Source organism: Gobio gobio (assembly GCF_949357685.1).
Source record: "Gobio gobio genome assembly, chromosome: 19".
NCBI classification, from domain to species: Eukaryota; Metazoa; Chordata; class Actinopteri; order Cypriniformes; family Gobionidae; genus Gobio; species Gobio gobio.
Window position 1 is genome coordinate 5,495,804 of NC_137112.1, and position 19,030 is coordinate 5,514,833.

Sequence of the window (19,030 nt, forward strand, 5' to 3'; positions counted from 1 at the left end):
AAAGGGTTTAAACTCCTACCAACACATCAGCAATGGAACTCTGTAAATTACCCTAAAATTGCTAGATTGGCATGCCATTAAAACATGTTCCAGTCTCAGCTTCGTTTCATGCTTCCTCATAAAATGTGCACCATTTAGTTTTTAATGTCCCATTCTCAACTGAGATAAAATGATCCGACTGCATAAATTGCTTTACGCACCCAAAAAACTGAGTTTCGTTCTGACCGGCCTCCGTTAACCTTGTCTGATAGCCGCTCAAACTTCATTGGCCAATGGCAGAGATGGTGAGAATAACTCTGTGAATTCAAAGAAATTAAGGGCAAAACCCACTGAACTTTCACCTTTAGTTAGTGTCCAGTATATAAGGACCTCGACACAGCTCCACCTGCAACACTCAAAGCCCTGTCCAACTTCTGACTCTACGCAAAAATGTCTGATAACCCAAGTGTAAGCTACCGTGAAGATGAAGAAAATGGTAAGTGCATTTTAATAGTTGGTCTTTATTTACTTAAATTGAAGAAACTACATTTAAGTGTTATTATTCATTTATGTATTTTATTTGTGCATATATTTACTTCTAAAATGTTTTGTTTTTTACTCAACATAGCCAATTTTTTGGTCTAATAAAGACACTTCAGATGTATACGTGTGTGTGTGTGTGTGTGTGTGTGTGTGTGTGTGTGTTTATTGAATAAAAATACATTGAGTTAAAAAATATATATGTATATGTGATAAAATGTTCCATCAAGTGATTTCAAATCCTAGGGAATTGATAATGCTTGCTTAGATTTATTTCGTTTACAGTGAATAAAAGTTTCCGAAAATGATCAGATTTCAGGTGTCTGTTAAAGTTCAGGGAGGTGCGTATGTTTCATCCGAGCTGATCGGTCGCTGTGGGAATATTGAAAATGCCATTCCTGGAGTAGAAAGTGTCGCGCACAATCGCAGATCTCCCCCTGGCTGGAGTCCTGCAGTCAATCTTATAGTCACCTGAGGAAACAACAAAATATTTTCATAATGACATGTAGCAATGGTTATTAAGCTAATATTTTACTATTTAATATCGCATGTTTAGCATTAACCATCCATTTTACTAGTACTAAACAATGCTTATTTTTAAATACACGCCCTCAGAAAGCATCTTTTGAAAAGCAAGTGTGACAAACAGTGAATTACTACAAAATCATCATTAGTGGGTTTTACAAAAAGCATCACTTTTACTATTGCTAAACGTTTTAAATCCTCAACACTACAGTAAATATTAAAGTCTCCTCTTTCCTCACCTAATCTCCATCCATAATCCCAGGACGAGAGAATGGGAAAATCAAACTTTTCTTCAGGGCCTTTTTGGGCTCGTTTCTTCAGGTACAGCTGTCGCCCTTTGCCTTCGTTGGAGATCCCCTGATAAAGATCCGCTTTCGTCTGCGGGGTCACGGGCCTCATCAGAGGGGCTTCACTCAGGGACCGGCGCACTGGCGCGGGGGCCTCGAGCGGCTTCTCCTGCGCTCGGACCACAGGGGGCAGCGTGAGTTTACCGGCAGAGGGAGGGTTAAAGAGACCGATGGACTTGGACCTGCGAGACGTGTAGGTGGTCGGGTATTCTTCGCTGTATTTCGTCTTCCACGCCAGCCGCATGTAGGCCTCCTTCACGATCCGCTCGCGGAAGAAGTTCTGGTCCTGGGTGGTCTGCAGGTTCCTCATGTCTGTCTCTTGTGAGCTCTGACCGCGTCTTATTAACCGGACAGCGAGGCCACGGAAACCGAAGAGGTGCAGCGGCGACCAATCAGAGGAAAGATTCTCAGCCTCGGGAGAAAGGAGAGGCCAAATAAACAAACACACACTGAAAGTGGTGACAGAAGAACAAAAGAGACTCGCTGCAGCTCAAGGAATCCGTTACAGCAGAGAAAGAGTCAAATACAGAAGACAAGAGAAACAGGGTCTCAAGTAATTGTCGTTAACACGACGACACTGTTTTCAAATAAAAACGGAAAATTGTGAATGCGTTTTGACCGTTCATTTACAAGACACCGGCTTTTTTTATGGGGGGGGGGTGCAAACGGGTTTCAAAACGCAAGTTTTTGTGAACTAAACCCATATACAGTAAAAATAAGTAAACCGTATCGTCTCTGTGCACTACAAAAAAGGTGACTTTGTGCGCATGCGTATGAAGTGTTCAGGCCTGCCATTAATAAAAGGGAAGAGCGGGGTTAGTTGTAACCGGTTGTAACACACACGGTTTAACACTTTCCACACATGCCAGGATGATGAAACTGGTGTTCTTAAATGTGCATGATCACTTTTTAGGGCACACTTTTTAAGTAATTACACTATTTACCACACTAAATGGCTGTTATAAGAATTAAATGGAATCAGTACAAAATCCATCTTACCATTTATCAAAATCCACTTGCACTGTACAATTGCCTAAATAATGTAAGGAGATTTTTAGATTTAAGTTCTCAATGTAATATTTTAAATATAGAAATATTAAATGTTGGGGAAAATATAATTATTCCAGGCATATGAAACTATAAATCTGCCAGTATAGTTGCCGACATAATGGATTCTAGAATCATTCAACTAATTCTTTCATACCGACCAAGACGGTGAATTATTCGAGAACGAAACCTATAGCCTACTTTGTTTGAATCTATTTCTGATGGAAAAATAAAATAAAACTGTAAAACAAAAATTGACAACGTTGTCTATAAAAATTGTCAATACTTATTGTTTATTGAACTATTGTATAAAATTAATATCGCATTTTGCAATTGTGCTGATAGCTACTCAATAGCACACTTGCTCGTATGATATTGCTTAACTCATTGAAGCAAATCTGAGCATGTTCAACAAAATAGTAGCCTAGTCCTCTATAGCAGTAGGATACCGCTTCTTAATCTGTGCCGTTTATTAAAGCGGCTGGTTGGACTATACGCGGCCAGCCAAGCGTCGGTAAGCACCCAGTCGTGATCATGTTCATTTGACTGCTTTAAATGTGAGAAATCACCCTAAAACATCAATCATACAAAAGAACAGATTCCTAAGATCATATTCACAATAATAAAATAATGAATTTCCATGCAGCGAGAGCGATAGAGAACGCGTTATACTCATAGCTCAACAGCGGCTGGTTGGACTATACGCCGCCAGCCTAGCGTCGGTAAGCACCCAGTCGTGATCACGTTAATTTGACTGCTTTAATAATGAGAAACCCCCCTAAAACATCAATCATACAAAAAAAAAAAAAAACGGATTCATAAGATCATATCCATAGTATTAAATAATGTATTTCCATGCAGCGCCCATGGGTGAACAGATGGGTGTGAGTGCATGCTATTTAAACAACATGGCGCTGGACGTGAAAATGAAAACTGCGTCAGGCTGAAACTAGCAAAAAACACTTGCATCACTCCTGGCGTCGCATTGCACTGGGTGTATGATAGGGCCCATAGGGTGCAGTCATATAAAAAGATTATTAAAACATAATGATTTAAAATGTATTTTCAAGTAGAACTTTTCATTCAACATTATTACAAAGTGAAATTTAAATAGTTATTTATCTGCAAGCATATATATATATATATATATATATATATATATATATATATATATATATATATATATATATATATATATATATATATATATATATATATATATATATATATATTAGTGCTGGGAATCGATAAAAAAATGTACTAATTAATCGCATTGTTTTCTGTAATTAATCGGGATTAATCACGTTTTTGATATTTTGGGAGTTTTTGATATTGTAATAATTTCAGTTACTCTCCAAACTAATGTAGAAACAATTTAAAGACAGCATATTTTAGACATTTGTTGTAATGACATCTTTTTATGAATGAAGGCCTCTATGAAACATTAATGATGTTACTTGTGTCTACTGAATTTCATACTCGTACGTGAAACATAGCACGAATGGCGCTTAATTGAAATTTTGTAGGTGGCGCTATTTGAGCCATTTTGCCACGCCTAATTCTGAAACCCATATCAGACGTAAATTTTCGCCACTTCTGACGCGTGTGCAAAGTTTCATGAGTTTTCAAGCATGTTTAGGCCCTCAAAAATGCGATTCATTTGGGAGAATAATAATAATAGGCTGAGCAAATACAATAGTGTCCTCACACCATCGGTGCTCGGGCCCTAATAAAGCAGACTAAATAGTGATATTTAAAAAAATTGTTTCTAGTAAAACATTTGAAATGTAAAATCAATGCAGAGATGCCGTTTTTATTACTTAAAGGTAGGGTAGGTAAGAATGATCTAAAACACTTTTGTCCTAATTTGTTTAAACTTTCTTTTTATGTCAATACATAATTAAAATTTAAGTACTCTGAAAAAGAGAGTATAAAAATCGAGTGACTCTAGACTTTTTAATCTGCAATAAACACAGCTCATTATTTTCGTTCGGGCCGAAACAAGTGATTGGCTTGGGCGACTGTCACTCTCTCTCGCTACCATGGCTACCGCCGCTTTTGCTCCAGGATCTGCCCACATGCGCCCCAGTGTTGCCAAGTCGGGCTACTTCAAACACTGTTGCCGCGGCTGTTTTTCATGTCCGCAGGTTGAAGCGACCCCAATTATGTGATATTTTGCCCCGGGATTTGCGAATTTTAGCAGGCAGCTCTACCAAAAAGACACATATTTTACCCCCCAAATGCGATTTTTACCGGAGAAACACGATTGGGCTTGTTTTGGGCTAGTTTTGAGTAGCAATTGGGCGGATTTTGTTGTGAAAACCTGGCAACCCTGGCTCACCCGTTTGATTTGAAGAGTTCAAGAGGCTGTATTTCTGCTGGACAGGTAATCTTTCATTTTGATTATACATTTTTTTGGTTTATGTTTTCATGAAGCATGTCTCACTAGCACACGTAGCTGCCTAATATAGCTAACATAACATTACTCTGCATAAAGTTACAATGTTATACACTTAGCGAACCATTAGTAGAGATGATAAATACTCAATATGCTTAGCTCAAGTTGATCGCTGTCTTGTTGAATTTCGCAAAATGTAACTTTAGATAACAAAATGCATGTGTAAAAGCTAGTACACCGCAACCAGGAACTTTTTTTAGAACTAAGTTAGCTTTAGCTACTACCCTCTGTCTAAAGTCTTTTACCATGTTCACCGGGAAATTTACCTGCACGTTTATTTCGGCCCTTGGTTTGTTTTTATAAACCAACGTTTACTGATGTTTTTATCTTGTATCTGTGTGTGTCGTAGACACTGTGTTGTGTGTGTATTTTAAACTTTACCAGTATTGTTATTCTAGCTTGATAGTGAGTACTAAAAGACATCTTATTTGTTTATATTCATAATGATAAAGTTAGATTTTTTATTACATGTGATTCTGACATGATGTCACTACATGCACTTCTTCTCTGCTCGCCTCAGGTGAATAATGCGTCTTCCAGCTGAGCGTACATGTGTTTTGGGGGCGTGGCTTTGGAAAGAGCCCAGAAGGGAGAAGGTGGAGTGAATGGAAATAATGAGCTGTCTTTAAAACAGTCGTGAGAGGTCTACAGACACTCAATTTTTATACTTTCTTTTTCAGAGTACTTACATTTTAATTATGTATTGATATATAAAGAAAGTTTAAACAAATTTGGAAAAAAAGTTTTTTTAACCAAATCTTACCTACCCTACCTTTAACAGGTAAGGTATTTTATTGAAGAAATGAATTGCCATATGCAGCTCTCAAACAGAGTTTACTGTATTATTAAGCATTATCTATTGTGAAGGATCATTTTCATCCGCAGTCACTCAGAGCAGAAGCACAACCCAAACAATGTTCTTACCAAGCGGTAACCTCCCCCAGTATCTCTTGAAGCCAAAACGGAAGTGACTTAAACTGCACTTCATCGACTGGCCACTAGGCTCCAGAAGGAGCAGGATCTCATTAAGGCTCATGTGAAAATGCTCAACTTTACAGCCAGTGGTGGAATGTAACGAAGTACAAATACTTTGTTACTTTACTTTACTTCAATTCAATTCAAATTTATTTGTATAGCGCTTTTCACGATACATATCGTTTCAAAGCAGCTTCACAGAAAATGCATCTACATTACAATTTAAATTGATTTGTACATGTAATGCATTTCAGAAATGCACATATACAAAGCACACAGATTAGCTAACGTCTCGGGTTATGACTATAACCCTTGTTCCCCGATAAGGGAACGAGACACTGCGTCGTCGAGTGACGACACTCTGGGGAACGCCCACAGCGTTACGCATCTGAAGTATGAATGAAATCAAGCCAATCTGATTGGTGGTGCGTCGTGACGTAGTAGATGACGGCATACCCGGAAGATACAAAAAGGAAGCTGATGCAAACACACACTAGCTCTTTTGCGATGAAGCAAGCGCTCTAACCGTGATAGGTGTGGCGACGAGACGCAGTGTCTCGTTCCCTTCTCGGGGAACAAGGGTTATAGTCATAACCCGAGACGTTCCCCTTCGAGGGAACTCGCACTGCGTCGTCTAGTGACGACACTCTGGGGAACGTTAATACCCACTAGGCCACACCAAATCACCCCCACGTCCCAGTGTGAAGCTGGAAACCCAGGCACACCCAGGACGCAAGAACTCGAGCACCAGGCGTCACCGGGAGGTGCAGACTGTAAAAACGTATGAAGGTGTGCGGGGTGGCCCACCCCGCCGCCTCGCATACCTCTTGAAGCAAGATGCCAGAAAGGAGGGCCACTGAAGAAGCCATGCTCCTGGTGGAATGGGCCCTCACGGCCATGGGTGAAGGCAAATTGCGCACCCTATAAGCCGTGGCTATAGCCTGGACGATCCAGTTACTGATCGTCTGAGTTGACACAGGCAGCCCCTTCTTGGGTGAGCCAAAGCACACCAACAACTGGTCTGACCTCCTCCAATGGGAAAACTTCTCTAGATAAATACTCAGAGCTCTGACCGGGCAGAGCAGATGAAGTCTCCCTTCTTCCGCCGTCAGGTGGGGAGGGGGATGGAAAGCCTGAAGAACCAGAGACCGGGCTCCCTGAGATGGAACCTTGGGAATGTAACCCGGTCTAGGGTGAAGGATGGCCCTTACTCCGCCGGGGGCAAACTCCAGGCAGGTTGGCGTGATCGCCAAAGCCTGGAGATCTCCCACTCTCCTCAGAGAGGTAATGGCGAGGAGAAAGGCCACCTTCAGAGTCAGGTTCTTAGGCTCAGCCAGCTCCAGTGGCTCGAAGGGGGCCTCAGCCAGCCCTTCCAGAACCACCGCCAGGTCCCAGGTTGGGACTCTGGAGCGAGCTACCGACCTCATCCTCCGAGCCACACGGAGGAACTGTACAACCAGGTGGTGCTTCCCCAAAGGTCCATCACCTAGAGGTGCGTGGAAAGCTCCAAGGGCAGCCACGTACACCTTCAGGGTGGACGGGGTAAGACCAGCGGAGAAGCGATCTTGGAGGAACTCCAGCACTGAAGCCACTGGGCAGTTAACTGGATCCACCTCACGCTCTCTACACCAAGTGGAAAATACATTCCACTTGAGGCTGTACAGTCTCCTGGTAGAAGGAGCCCTGGAGCTGAGTAAGGTCTCGACTACCTCTGACAGGCCCGCCTCCAGGTACCGAGCCCCCTCAGGGGCCAGACCCAGAGGCTCCACAACTCTGGCCGGGGGTGAAATATTGTGCCCCCTGCCTGAGCAACCTTCCACGGAGAGCCGTCTAGCAGAGCTATGATGTCCGAGAACCATACTCGAGTGGGCCACCGGGGTGCTACTAAGAGCAGGCTGATGCCCTCCCGGCGGACCCGCTCCAGAACTCCCGGGAGCAGAGCGATCGGGGGAAATGCGTACAGACGCAGCCTCGGCCACGTCTGCATCATGGCGTCCAGTCCCAACGGGGCTGGATGCCTGAGAGAGAACCACAGTGGACAGTGGGATGTCTCTCGAGACGCGAACAAGTCCACTTCCACTGGGCCGAATCTCTCGCACATGGCCTCCACCACCTCTGGGTGGAGTCGCCACTCCCCGGGCCTCAGCCCCTGCCTCGACAGGATGTCTGCTCCCTGGTTTTGGTCCCCGGGAATGTACATCGTCCTGAGGGACGATAACTTCCCCTGGGACCACAGGAGGATTTAATGCGCCAGTCTGCATAGAGGGCGCGACCTCAAACCCCCCTGGTGATTGAGATACGCGACAACCGAAGTGTTGTCTGAGCGGATCAGGACATGGTGGCCGCAGAGGTCCGGGTAAAAGCTCCTCAGAGCTTTGTAGACCGCCAGCATCTCCAGGCAGTTGATATGCCATGAAGAATGCCGGGTCTCCCACAGACCTCTCGCAAAGCGGCCTTCCATGACCGCGCCCCAACCAGTGAGGGAGGCATCTGTTGAAACGGCTTTCCGGCAACATGATGCTCCCAGCACTGGCCCCTGGGACAGGAACCAAGGTTTCCGCCATATGACGAGGGAACGAAGGCATCTGCGCGTTACCCTGATCATACGAAACGGATTTCCCCTCGGGGAAAACCCCTTGGCCCTCAGCCACCACTGTAGGGGTCTCATTTGCAGCAGGCCAAAAGGTATCACGTTGGATGCTGCTGCCATGAGCCCCAGCAGTCTCTGGAACTGCTTCACAGTGAGGCTGCGGCCTGGCTTCACTCTGGAGACCGTCGCCAGTATGGATTCCACGCGTGCGGGAGACATACGTGCCCGCATCGACGTGGAATCCCATACGACTCCCAGGAACGTGGTCCTCTGGGAGGGCGTCAACACGCTTTTCTTCGTGTTGAGTCTCAGCCCCAAGCACCTTATGTGGGCCAGAACGACATCTCGATGCCGAACCGCCATCTCGCGCGATCTGGCCAGTATGAGCCAGTCGTCGATGTAATTTAGTATACGGATGCCCTGGAGTCTCAGCGGAGCCAGTGCTGCATCCATACACTTGGTGAAGGTGCGAGGGGAGAGTGCCAGGCCGAAGGGAAGAACCCGATATTGGTAAACTTCGCCCCCGAAAGCGAACCTCAGGAACTTCCTGTGGGTTGGAAGGATGGAAATATGGAAGTATGCGTCCTTTAGATCTATCGTGACGAACCAGTCCTCGGACTGGATCTGACTCACGATGGCTGGAATTGTGAGCATCCTGAACCTGAATCTCCTCAGAGACCGATTCAGGAGCCTGAGATCTATTATCGGACGCAACCCACCATCCTTCTTCGGAACTATAAAGTACCGGCTGTAGAACCTGGAGTCCCTGTTTGCCAACGGAACCCGCTCTATGGCTTCCTTGGCTAACAGGGCCTGTACTTCTTGTTCCATAACCCAAACCTGCTCTGGGCCGACCACAGTCCGGACCACCCCGTTGAACTTCGGGGGAGGAGAACCGAACTGTAGTCTGTAACCCAGCTCTACAGTCTGCAGGACCCATGTAGATACACTCGGAAGGCATGTCCATGCGCCAAGATAATCTACTAAGGGAACCAGCCTCTCGAGGCTGGCCTCGGGTGTCAACCGAGCCTCGTTTTTCGGTGGGTGCACACGTTTGCTGTCCAGCCGCAAGTCCTGTTGGAGGCAGCGAAGACAGCACGCGTGACCGGGAGATCAGTGAGGCCCGAAGCGTCTGTGACGGCGGGAACACAGCACTGATCTCCCGAGAGCTCCGGGGAGAAGACGACCTCGGTCGTTCCGTCCCGGGGGGGGGCAGCTCTCAGCGATCCAGCCGCAGCTAGGACCGCTTAGTGGCAGCCTTCTTCGCCTGAAGGACGGTCCTCAGATCGACCTTAGGCTCTGAAGGCTTGCCACGAGAGCGCCGCCTCTTTTGCCAGGCTCCCTCAGGAGGGGCGCGAGAAGCAACGCTCTCTTTCTGCACCTGCCGGTGCGAGGAGCTAGTAGACGGCCGAGGCTGTCCCTTTGAGACAGCCTTCCCCGAGGAGCTGGATCGACGAGGGAGATACTGCTGGAAGGCCGCCGCCTGCTTTCTCACCTCCTGGAACCTCTCGACGACGGTGTTAACCGCGCCGCCGAAAAGCCCAGAAGGCGAGACCGGGGAATCTAGGAGAAAGTGTTTCTCTCTCTCCTTCATCCCCGACAGGTTTAACCATAAATGCCTCTCCACACACACCATACCCGCCATGGAGCGGCCGATGGAACGGGCCGTCTCCTTGGCGATGCGGAGAGACAAATCGTTGGCCTTCCTGAGTTCGAGGACATCGTCCGGAGACGGGCCCCCGCCCTCGTCGAGCTCCTTGAGGAGGTCGGCCTGGTAGGCCTGCAACACCGCCATAGTGTGCAGGCAACTACCAGCCCGCCCAGCCGCCATATATGCCCTCCCTACCAGCGCTGATGTATCGCGCGCTGGTTTGGCGGGCAATACCGGGGTCTTCAGGGACGAAGCGGCCTCGGGAGAGAGGTAGCTCGCGAGAGCCTCCTCTACCCTCGGCAGTGTCCCATAACCCTGTTCTGCCGCCCCCAGTACGTTACCGAAGTCGAGTACTGGAGGGCTGGTGAGTCTGGCCGAATAGGGTTTATCCCAGGACCTACACAACTCATTGTGTAGGTCCGGGAAAAAAGGCATACCCCGGCGTGGAGGTTGAGGCTTGCGCCTGAAGAACCGTTCATCCAGCTTACTGGGCGGCTGGATTTCCGGTTCTTCCTGTGGCCAATGGATGTTTAACTTGGCCACGGCGCGGGTCAAAACCTCCACTAGCTCCTCTGGAGCGGGTGCGTGAAGCGATGGCTCAGGCTCCACTGCACCCGCCTCGACGCTCAGCACATCCGACTCCTCGGAGCCAGACAGCTGAAACGTCGGGTTCTCCGCCCCGCGGGAAGAAGCCGCATCGCGGGCTTGCGCACGGGCCGGGAGAACATCGGAGTCCTCGGACGAGGATAGGGAAAGTGCCTCAGCAGTCCCATATCCTGTCACGAGGTCCCGCTGCGAGCCCCATGATCTACGGCGCCGCCGTGCCTCAGCAACAGCGGGCCCAGAACCCTGGGGCTCGCGGGCTTGGCCGGTCTCACTGAACACAGCCAGCCGTGAGCGCAACACCCTGAGCGGCAGCTTTTCACACTCGCTACAGGCGACTCCCTCGAGAGCCGCCTTAGCGTGCTGCACGCCTAGGCATTGTACACACAAAAGGTGTGTGTCCGTGCCCGAAATGAATCGCGGACACGGGTGCACACACCTTGTGAACTGTTGCTCACTAGCCATCTTATTTAGGGAATATTTGTGACAAAACAACACCAAATAGACAGACAATTTCACATATAGCGCTTCGCTGAAGAGCAAAAAAAGCTAGTGTGTGTTTGCATCAGCTTCCTTTTTGTATCTTCCGGGTATGCTGTCATCTACTACGTCACGACGCACCACCAATCAGATTGGCTTGATTTCATTCATACTTCAGATGCGTAACGCTGTGGGCGTTCCCCAGAGTGTCGTCACTCGACGACGCAGTGCGAGTTCCCTCGAAGGGGAACTATCTATTATTAATCAATATAATAACTATGTGGGGCGGAGGGGGCGTGGTTTTGCAAGGTCTGTAGCGGGAGAGAGAGAGCCGAGCCGAGTGGTGAGTAAGTAGGTCAAGTGCAGATGAGTAACACCTGTGTCTGATTGCAGTAATTTGCATGGAGAGACTGCATATAAGCTGCAGCGGGGAGAGAGTTGGGAGAGAGAGAGTTTGGACTGGGACCTCACGTGACTGCCTGCCTGAGAAACGCATTTGAAACTGAGTGATTAAGCTGACTTACTTTTGAGAGTGTTTGCTGTGTTGATGCGCCCACGAGCGCCTATTTTGTTTGTATACAAACTTCTGAGAATAAAATCGCGAGTCCCAGTCACGCCGACCCCGCCTTCTTCCTTTCCTCACCCACATACATCGAACCTCATCACACTATGCACAGAAATAAGAATACATGTTGTTAATGAATAGGGTATATAGAGATGAGCATGAGTGCGTGTTGATGCAGAGCTGCGTCATCTGAAGTCCTCGCAGGAGTTGAGTCGTCTCTTCACAGGTGATGGTCATCTGAAGTCTTTAGGAGAAGCTGGATCCAGACTGGAGCTGACGGACTCTCTAGTTACCTCGGGATGGGCGTCCCGAGATAAAACAGAACAGAAAAATAATTAGCGTAGCTGCTGTTCAAGGCATTAAGCAAAGACGATCATGTGCATTGATACAACTATAGAGTACAAGGTTAGGAGAATCATCATGTGAATGCCTGGCTAAAGAGATGCGTCTTTAATCTAGATTTAAACTGGAGGATTGAGTCTGAGCCCCGAACATTATTAAGAAGGCTATTCCATAGTTTAGGTGCCAAATATGAAAACGTTCTCCCTTCTTTAGTTGACTTAGATATCCTCGGTATTACCAGAAGCCCAGAGTTTAGTGATCTTAAAGATCGTGATGGGTTATAAGGCGATAGAAGATCAGTTAAATACACAGGAGCTAAACCATATAGGGCCTTATATGTCAGTAGCAATACTTTATAACTGACACGAAACTTAACAGGTAACCAGTGTAGAGATGTTAGAATTGGTGTTATGTGATCATATTTTCTTGACCTAGTAAGAACTCTAGCAGCTGCATTTTGGACTAATTGTAGCTTGTTTATTGAGGAGGCAGGACAGCCAGCTAGTAGTGCATTACAGTAATCTAGTCTAGAGGTCATAAATGCATGAACTAACTTTTCCGCATCAGAGACAGATAGCATGTTTCGTAGCTTAGCGATGTTTCTGAGGTGGAAGAAGGCTGTTTTTGTAGTATTTGAAATATGATTTTCAAAAGAGGAGTTGCTGTCTAATATAACACCCAAGTCTTTAACTGTAGCAGATGAAGTAACAGTACATCCTTCTAAATGTAAATTATAATTTAAGAGATTCTGTGTACCAGTTTTTGGTCCAATAAGTAATACCTCAGAAATGTACAGGTCATCCAATATTTGATATCTTTAACACACTCTGTTAGCTTGGATAATTTAGAGATTTCATCTGGTCCTGCTGAAATATATAACTGAGTATCATCGGCATAACAGTGAAAACTAATTTCATGTTTTCTTATAATATTACCAAGTGGCAGCATATATATTGAGAATAACAGAGGGCCTAACACAGAGCCTTGCGGCACTCCATAATTTACTGACGTCATCTTAGATTGTTCCCTGTTTAAATAGACAAATTGGTAACGCTCTGATAGATACGATCTAAACCACTTTAATGCCCGTCCCTGAATACCAGTGTAATTTTGTAGACGATCTAAGAGTATTTTATGATCTATGGTGTCGAATGCAGCACTAAGATCAAGTAAAACTATTATTGAGATACAGCCTTGGTCAGCAGCTAAGAGTAAGTCATTTGTGATTTTAACCAGCGCAGTTTCTGTGCTATGATGGACTCTGAATCCAGACTGAAATTTTTCATAGATATTGTTTTCTTGTAAGTAAGAGCATAATTGAGCAGACACAATTTTTTCTAGTATTTTAGACAGAAATGGAAGATTTGAAATAGGTCTGTAGTTTCATCTAGTTGTGGTTTCTTAATGAGAGGTTTTATAACTGCCATCTTGAATGGTCTTGGGACATGACCCAGAGTTAAAGATGAATTAATAATATTGAGAAGAGGCTCTTCTGCTACAGGTAACAGCTCTTTCAGTAGTTTAGTTGGTATTGGATCTAATAAACATGTTGTTGGTTTAGAAGCAATGATTAGTTTATTTAGCTCTTCCTGTCCTATAGTTGTAAAGCACTGCAGTTGTTCTTCAGGGGTGATAATTGAGGCTGAATCGTAAAACCCTGTCAATGGTTGTACATTCATAATTTGTAATATAAATAATATAAGTTTTTCTGATGTTTGCAAATTTTTTTTTGTGAAGAAATTCATAGTCATTACTACTAAACTGTACTAGAATATTTTGTTCAGCTGATGTGCGTTTATTTGTTAACCTGGCCACTGTACTAAATAAAAACCTGGGGTTGTTTTGGTTATTTTCTATCAGTTTATGGTAATGCTCAGCCCTGGCTGCTTTTAGAGCCTTTTTATAACGGGAAGTGCTGTCTTTCCACGCGATTCTAAAGACCTCGAAACGTGTTTGTTTCCATTTGCGCTCTAGATTACGAGTTTCTCTCTTGATAGCGTGAATAATACTGTTGTACCACGGTGCAGTACTTTTCTCTCTCACCTTTTTTAATCTGATCGGTGCAACCGTTTCTAATGTACTAGAGAAAATGGTGCTCATACTGCTAGTCATTTCCTCTAGTTAATTTGTGTGTTTGGGTACACTGAGCAGCTGAGATAAATCTGGTAGGTTATTTGTGAATTTCTCAATAGTGTTTGGGAGAATTGTTCTTCCTGGTCTTTAACGCAGAGCAGTATGTAAAATATCAGCAGTACGCACTGTGCACGTTACAAGGTAGTGATCAGTGACATCATCACTTTGCGGTATGATGTCTATATCAGTAGGATTGATTCCATGTGATATAATTAAATCTAGTGTATGATTAAAACTATGAGTGGGCCCATTTACATTTTGCTTGACCCCAAAGGAGTTTAATAAATCTGTATACGCAACCCCTAGCGCATCGTTGGTATTATCTACGTGAATGTTCAAATCACCGACAATCAGTGCTTTATCGACAGTAACCATTAGGTCTGATAGAAAATCTGCAAACTCTTTTAAGAAATCAACATAAGGCCCTGGCGGTCTATTTATGGTAGCCAAAGCAAAAGCTAATATGGATTTTTTTTCTTATATCTGAGAGTGTAACATTTAGCACAAGCACTTCAAATGAATTAAACCTGTGTAATGTTTTCTGAGTAACATTTAGAATATCTCTATAGATAGTTGCAACACCGCCGCCACGACCAGTCAGACGGGGCTCGTGCGTATAACAGTAACCTGGTAGAGTAGACTCATTTAGACCGAAATAATCATTAGGTTTAAGCCAGGTTTCAGTCAGACATAGTAAATCAAAGCTATTATCTGTGATCATTTCATTTACAATAACTGCTTTAGGTGTGAGCGATCGAATGTTAAGGAGACCTAGTTTTAGACAATGTTTTTGTTCATTTCTTTTAAGATTATCTGGTTTAAAAATGATCAGATTATCTCTAGATCCTATAGAGGATTTTGACATAAATATTCGTGGAACAGACACAGTTTCTATACAATGCACTACAGAACAAGAACTGTCAAGTGTAGTTTGACTTACTAGTCATATTTTCTTTGGATTGTACAGGTTTTGTATACGTGCCAGCCTTTCACACTCATTCTGCACTGGGGAACCATCTCAGAACTCGAGTCCTGAGATGGACCTGAGATGGTTCCCCAGTGCTGTCCTTCGGCTGCTCAGGAGTCTTGTGACCCTCCATGATCCATTTATGCTGCATGGCTTCCTGTGGTGTCATGCGCATCTTGGGGTCCCACCTGGAATGGATAGTAATACATGGTCAGTACATTTACATTCATCAGACAAATAAACAAATCTCTTGTATAGTAATCAAAATGAACATACGTCAGGCAGCGTCTCACAAAATCCAGAAAGTCTTGATCAGAGTGCCGCAGAATACTGGCCAGAGGTCTAGATATGGGTTTGACTACAGTCTTGAGTTTCCACTCATGAGCTATAATAGAACAAAACACACAATACTAGTTCAGCACATATAGCAGACTAAAAACAACTGAAAAAAAAATCACATCATGTGTGTGTTTTGAGCTCACCAAAGAACGCAGTCCAAAATTCAGATTTTTCTATATCATCAATGGGAGGCATTCCAACCACCTAAACAATAAAACAGAATCCAGGAGGGTCATGAAAATGCAAGAATAATCTCAAATAAAACCAAATCTCGCACATATTTAAAGCAGCACTAGGTAACTTTTCAACCTTCATAATATATTTTCAAGACTCTTGTGATGATACATCGACTTACAATAGGTTGAATGACACGTCTGCCATAGCCTGACGGGGTCTGTATCGTTTTTAATCGTACTTTTAAACTTTGGGTTTCGGGTAGTAACCCGAGAACAATAAGAACTACAAAATTCGACCGCTTTACGGCATATACGTCACTTCCACCACCACCTCCACTTCCTTAAATTCGGACGTGCGAGCCCAACTATCGTTTGTTTGCCAGATGTTATAGTCATGGCCGAAGCAGCACAGAAAAATAAGAAAGCAAAGGTTTTCTCGAAGGAAAGCAAAAAGAGGAAACGAGAAAATGATCGGATTAAAGGCAGGACGAGGATCAACATTGGGCCAGCGTTTGCTCGTTGGCGTGAGCTGAAGGAGGTTATTACCTACCACTCAAATATTGAATTGAAGTATCATATAGATTCTGTAAAACGGTAACCAGTAGACTAGGCTACTATAATGACGCTGGCTTGTAAACGTGAGCATCGCGATCATTTGGCATTTGAAAAAAAATAAAACCTATGAAATTATATTCATATGACATGCTGAAACATATGCCACTGTACCTGGGATGAAGACATTTCACACGCGACGCAAGCAGAACACCTGCATGTGAACTCCTGCAGTGTTCAGGGCTATCATGTCAAATGCACGTGCGATGCATCCCCTGATGTAGAATGACAGAGTTTACGACAGTAGTAGAGGACAATACTGTTTCCCAACTGTAGGGGGACCCCGAGAGCAAAACCTACCTAGTGCTGCTTTAAACACTTACTCTCTCCCATTCAAAGCCTCTATAACTTAAGGGGTTAGTTCACCCAAAAATGAAAATTCTGTCATTAATTACTTACCCTCATGTCGTTCGACACCCGTAAGACCTCCGTTCATCTTCGGTACACAAATGAAGATATTTTATTTGAAATCTGATGGCTCTGAAAGGCCTCCATTGGCACAATGCACGGTTCACTCTCAAGACCCTTAAAAGGTATTAAAGACGTTGTTACAAAGTCCATCTCACTACAGTGGTTCTGTAAAATAACTTTATGAATCATGAAGCTTCGAAGCGTTATGAATCAGTGAGTCGAATCAGCAGTTTGAATCGCCAAATTTCAGCAGTTTGATACGGCCTGGATTTTGTTGTCTCTCAAACATTACAAGCACACACACATTCACACACACACATTCACACACACACACACACACACACACACACACACACACACACACACACACACACACACACACACACACACACACACACACACACACACACACACACACACACACACACACACACACACACACACACACACACAATTTTTTTATTACATACACACACACACACACACCACTCTGACATCCATACCAACACACCCACACAGTTACAGCTGCATAATTTATCAAATTGGCTTTATAATATGCATAAACAGAAAACAGGAATAAAGTGAGCATTTGCTTTATTCGCCAAACCTGAAAAAAAAAATGGCATCATCTGGTAAAAAATAGTAAAAATAAAAAATGTGAAGCCTTGCCAACAGAATAAAAGCCTATTCACAAAGATAGCATCATTTTATAGTTAAATGGCAATGGGATTGAAAATTAACAGGGACATTTTGTCCAAATGATGCTAAGAGGAAGGCTGCGTTCGAAACCGCATACTTCCCTACTATATAGTATGTAAAAAGCAGTAGGCGAGCGAAAAGTATGTCCGAATCCTTTGTATTTATAAAAGAGTAGGCGAGAACTACCGGGGTTTTGGACTATTTCTCGCGAGATTCGGACGTGCGTATAGTCCTCACTGCATGAAAAGTGGGATTTTCGTCAGTATGTGACACTGTAGATTGCCGTGAAACTTCAGGTTTACGACTGTGCACGGCAATTTGCAGGCAACACCGAAAACTGCCGTAAATTGTGGTAAATTGACGTGGGCCTTGCTTGGCAGTTGTCCCCCCATGACCCCCCCTCCCCTTAATTCTAGGGGAGGCTTTATCATGTAAATGAAGATGCTGTGAGCTACACAAATGCAAATCAGAGTAGCAGCAGGGGGAGTTTTATCTAGGTTCTGAATTTTTTTGACTAAAACAAGTTTAAAGTTTAAGTTAAAATTTTATCTTAAATTTAAGTAAAATGTACTCGTTTTAGTACACATTACTAAATTTTTAGGGCAACCAGTTTGCTCCAATTTTTTAAGTAGATTCAACTTGTCCGGGCTCACAGTGTAGATTAATTACTCTGTATGTCATTAGCGATAACCAATGTTATGTAAAAAAAATAAAAAAATACAGGACAGCAGTTCATGTCTTCAACCTTTAGAGAGGTTATGTGATGCAACAAGACAATGAACCAAAGCACACAAATAAATCAAGTAAAGCATACAGTTTACATACCAACATTAATTTTTCCACCCTGCACTGTGAATGATTTTTTAAATGGCTATTAATCATAAATGTGAAAAGTACAAGTTTGTGTGTTTATAGTTAAGTCAGATTGTGTTTTTCTGTAATTGTCATTTAAATTGAGCTCACACCACATTTTATGAATTATCAATGCAGATTTTCAATAGGTGGTTTCCTGGTTTAAATTATGCCAAGAGTAGGCCTTAATCTAGTTAATCGTGAGTTAAAAAATTGTTGCCTGGAACAAAGATTAAGCACAGATTACTAACACCTGGACTATGAGTCCTGAACTAAAATAAACTGGATTCATTTACAGTTTTATCTAATTGCTTACACACAATTTCTGAAAATATGGCTCCATTTCTTGTAACTCTACACACAAAACATCAGACATCTCTTGCAAAAGCAACACTTTGTGCAAAACTATTTTAACTATTTCCAAAAATGTTGTTTTTGCATATATCTAACTACACGATGCACAACTGGGTGGCATTTATAGTGAATCGAAAGTTATCCAGGGATAATGTCATGATGTAGTGTGTGTGTGTGTGTGTGTGTGTGTGTGTGTGTGTGTGTGTGTGTGTGTGTGTGTGTGTGTGTGTGTGTGTGTGTGTGTGTGTGTGTGTGTGTGTGTGTGTGTGTGTGTGTGTGTGTGTGTGTGTGTCCGTGACTCTTTAGCTCTGCACGCCTGCATGAGCTCGGGTGTTTTCGAAAAGAATCGGTACAGCGTTATAAATATGATCAAACTAAAGACTCT

At 43.9% G+C, this 19,030-nt stretch overlaps 2 protein-coding genes across 2 annotated transcripts in view; one reads left to right on the forward strand and one right to left on the reverse strand.

Moving 5' to 3' along the window:
• Positions 1 to 19,030, forward strand: part of traf3ip2b (TRAF3 interacting protein 2b) — a 1,379,907-nt gene that overhangs the window by 754,248 nt on the left and 606,629 nt on the right. Inside the window, exon 11 of the mRNA XM_079844563.1 lies at positions 4,186 to 4,264. The gene's annotated coding sequence lies outside the window, so the exon portion shown is untranslated. The remainder of the gene's footprint in view (positions 1 to 4,185; positions 4,265 to 19,030) is intronic.
• Positions 872 to 1,701, reverse strand: LOC307143004 (protein SPMIP1-like; the record flags this gene model as incomplete). Its single annotated transcript, XM_079844246.1, has 2 exons — positions 872 to 990; positions 1,284 to 1,701. The coding sequence occupies 2 exons, from the start codon at positions 1,699 to 1,701 to the stop codon at positions 872 to 874; spliced, it is 537 nt and encodes a 178-aa protein (XP_079700372.1).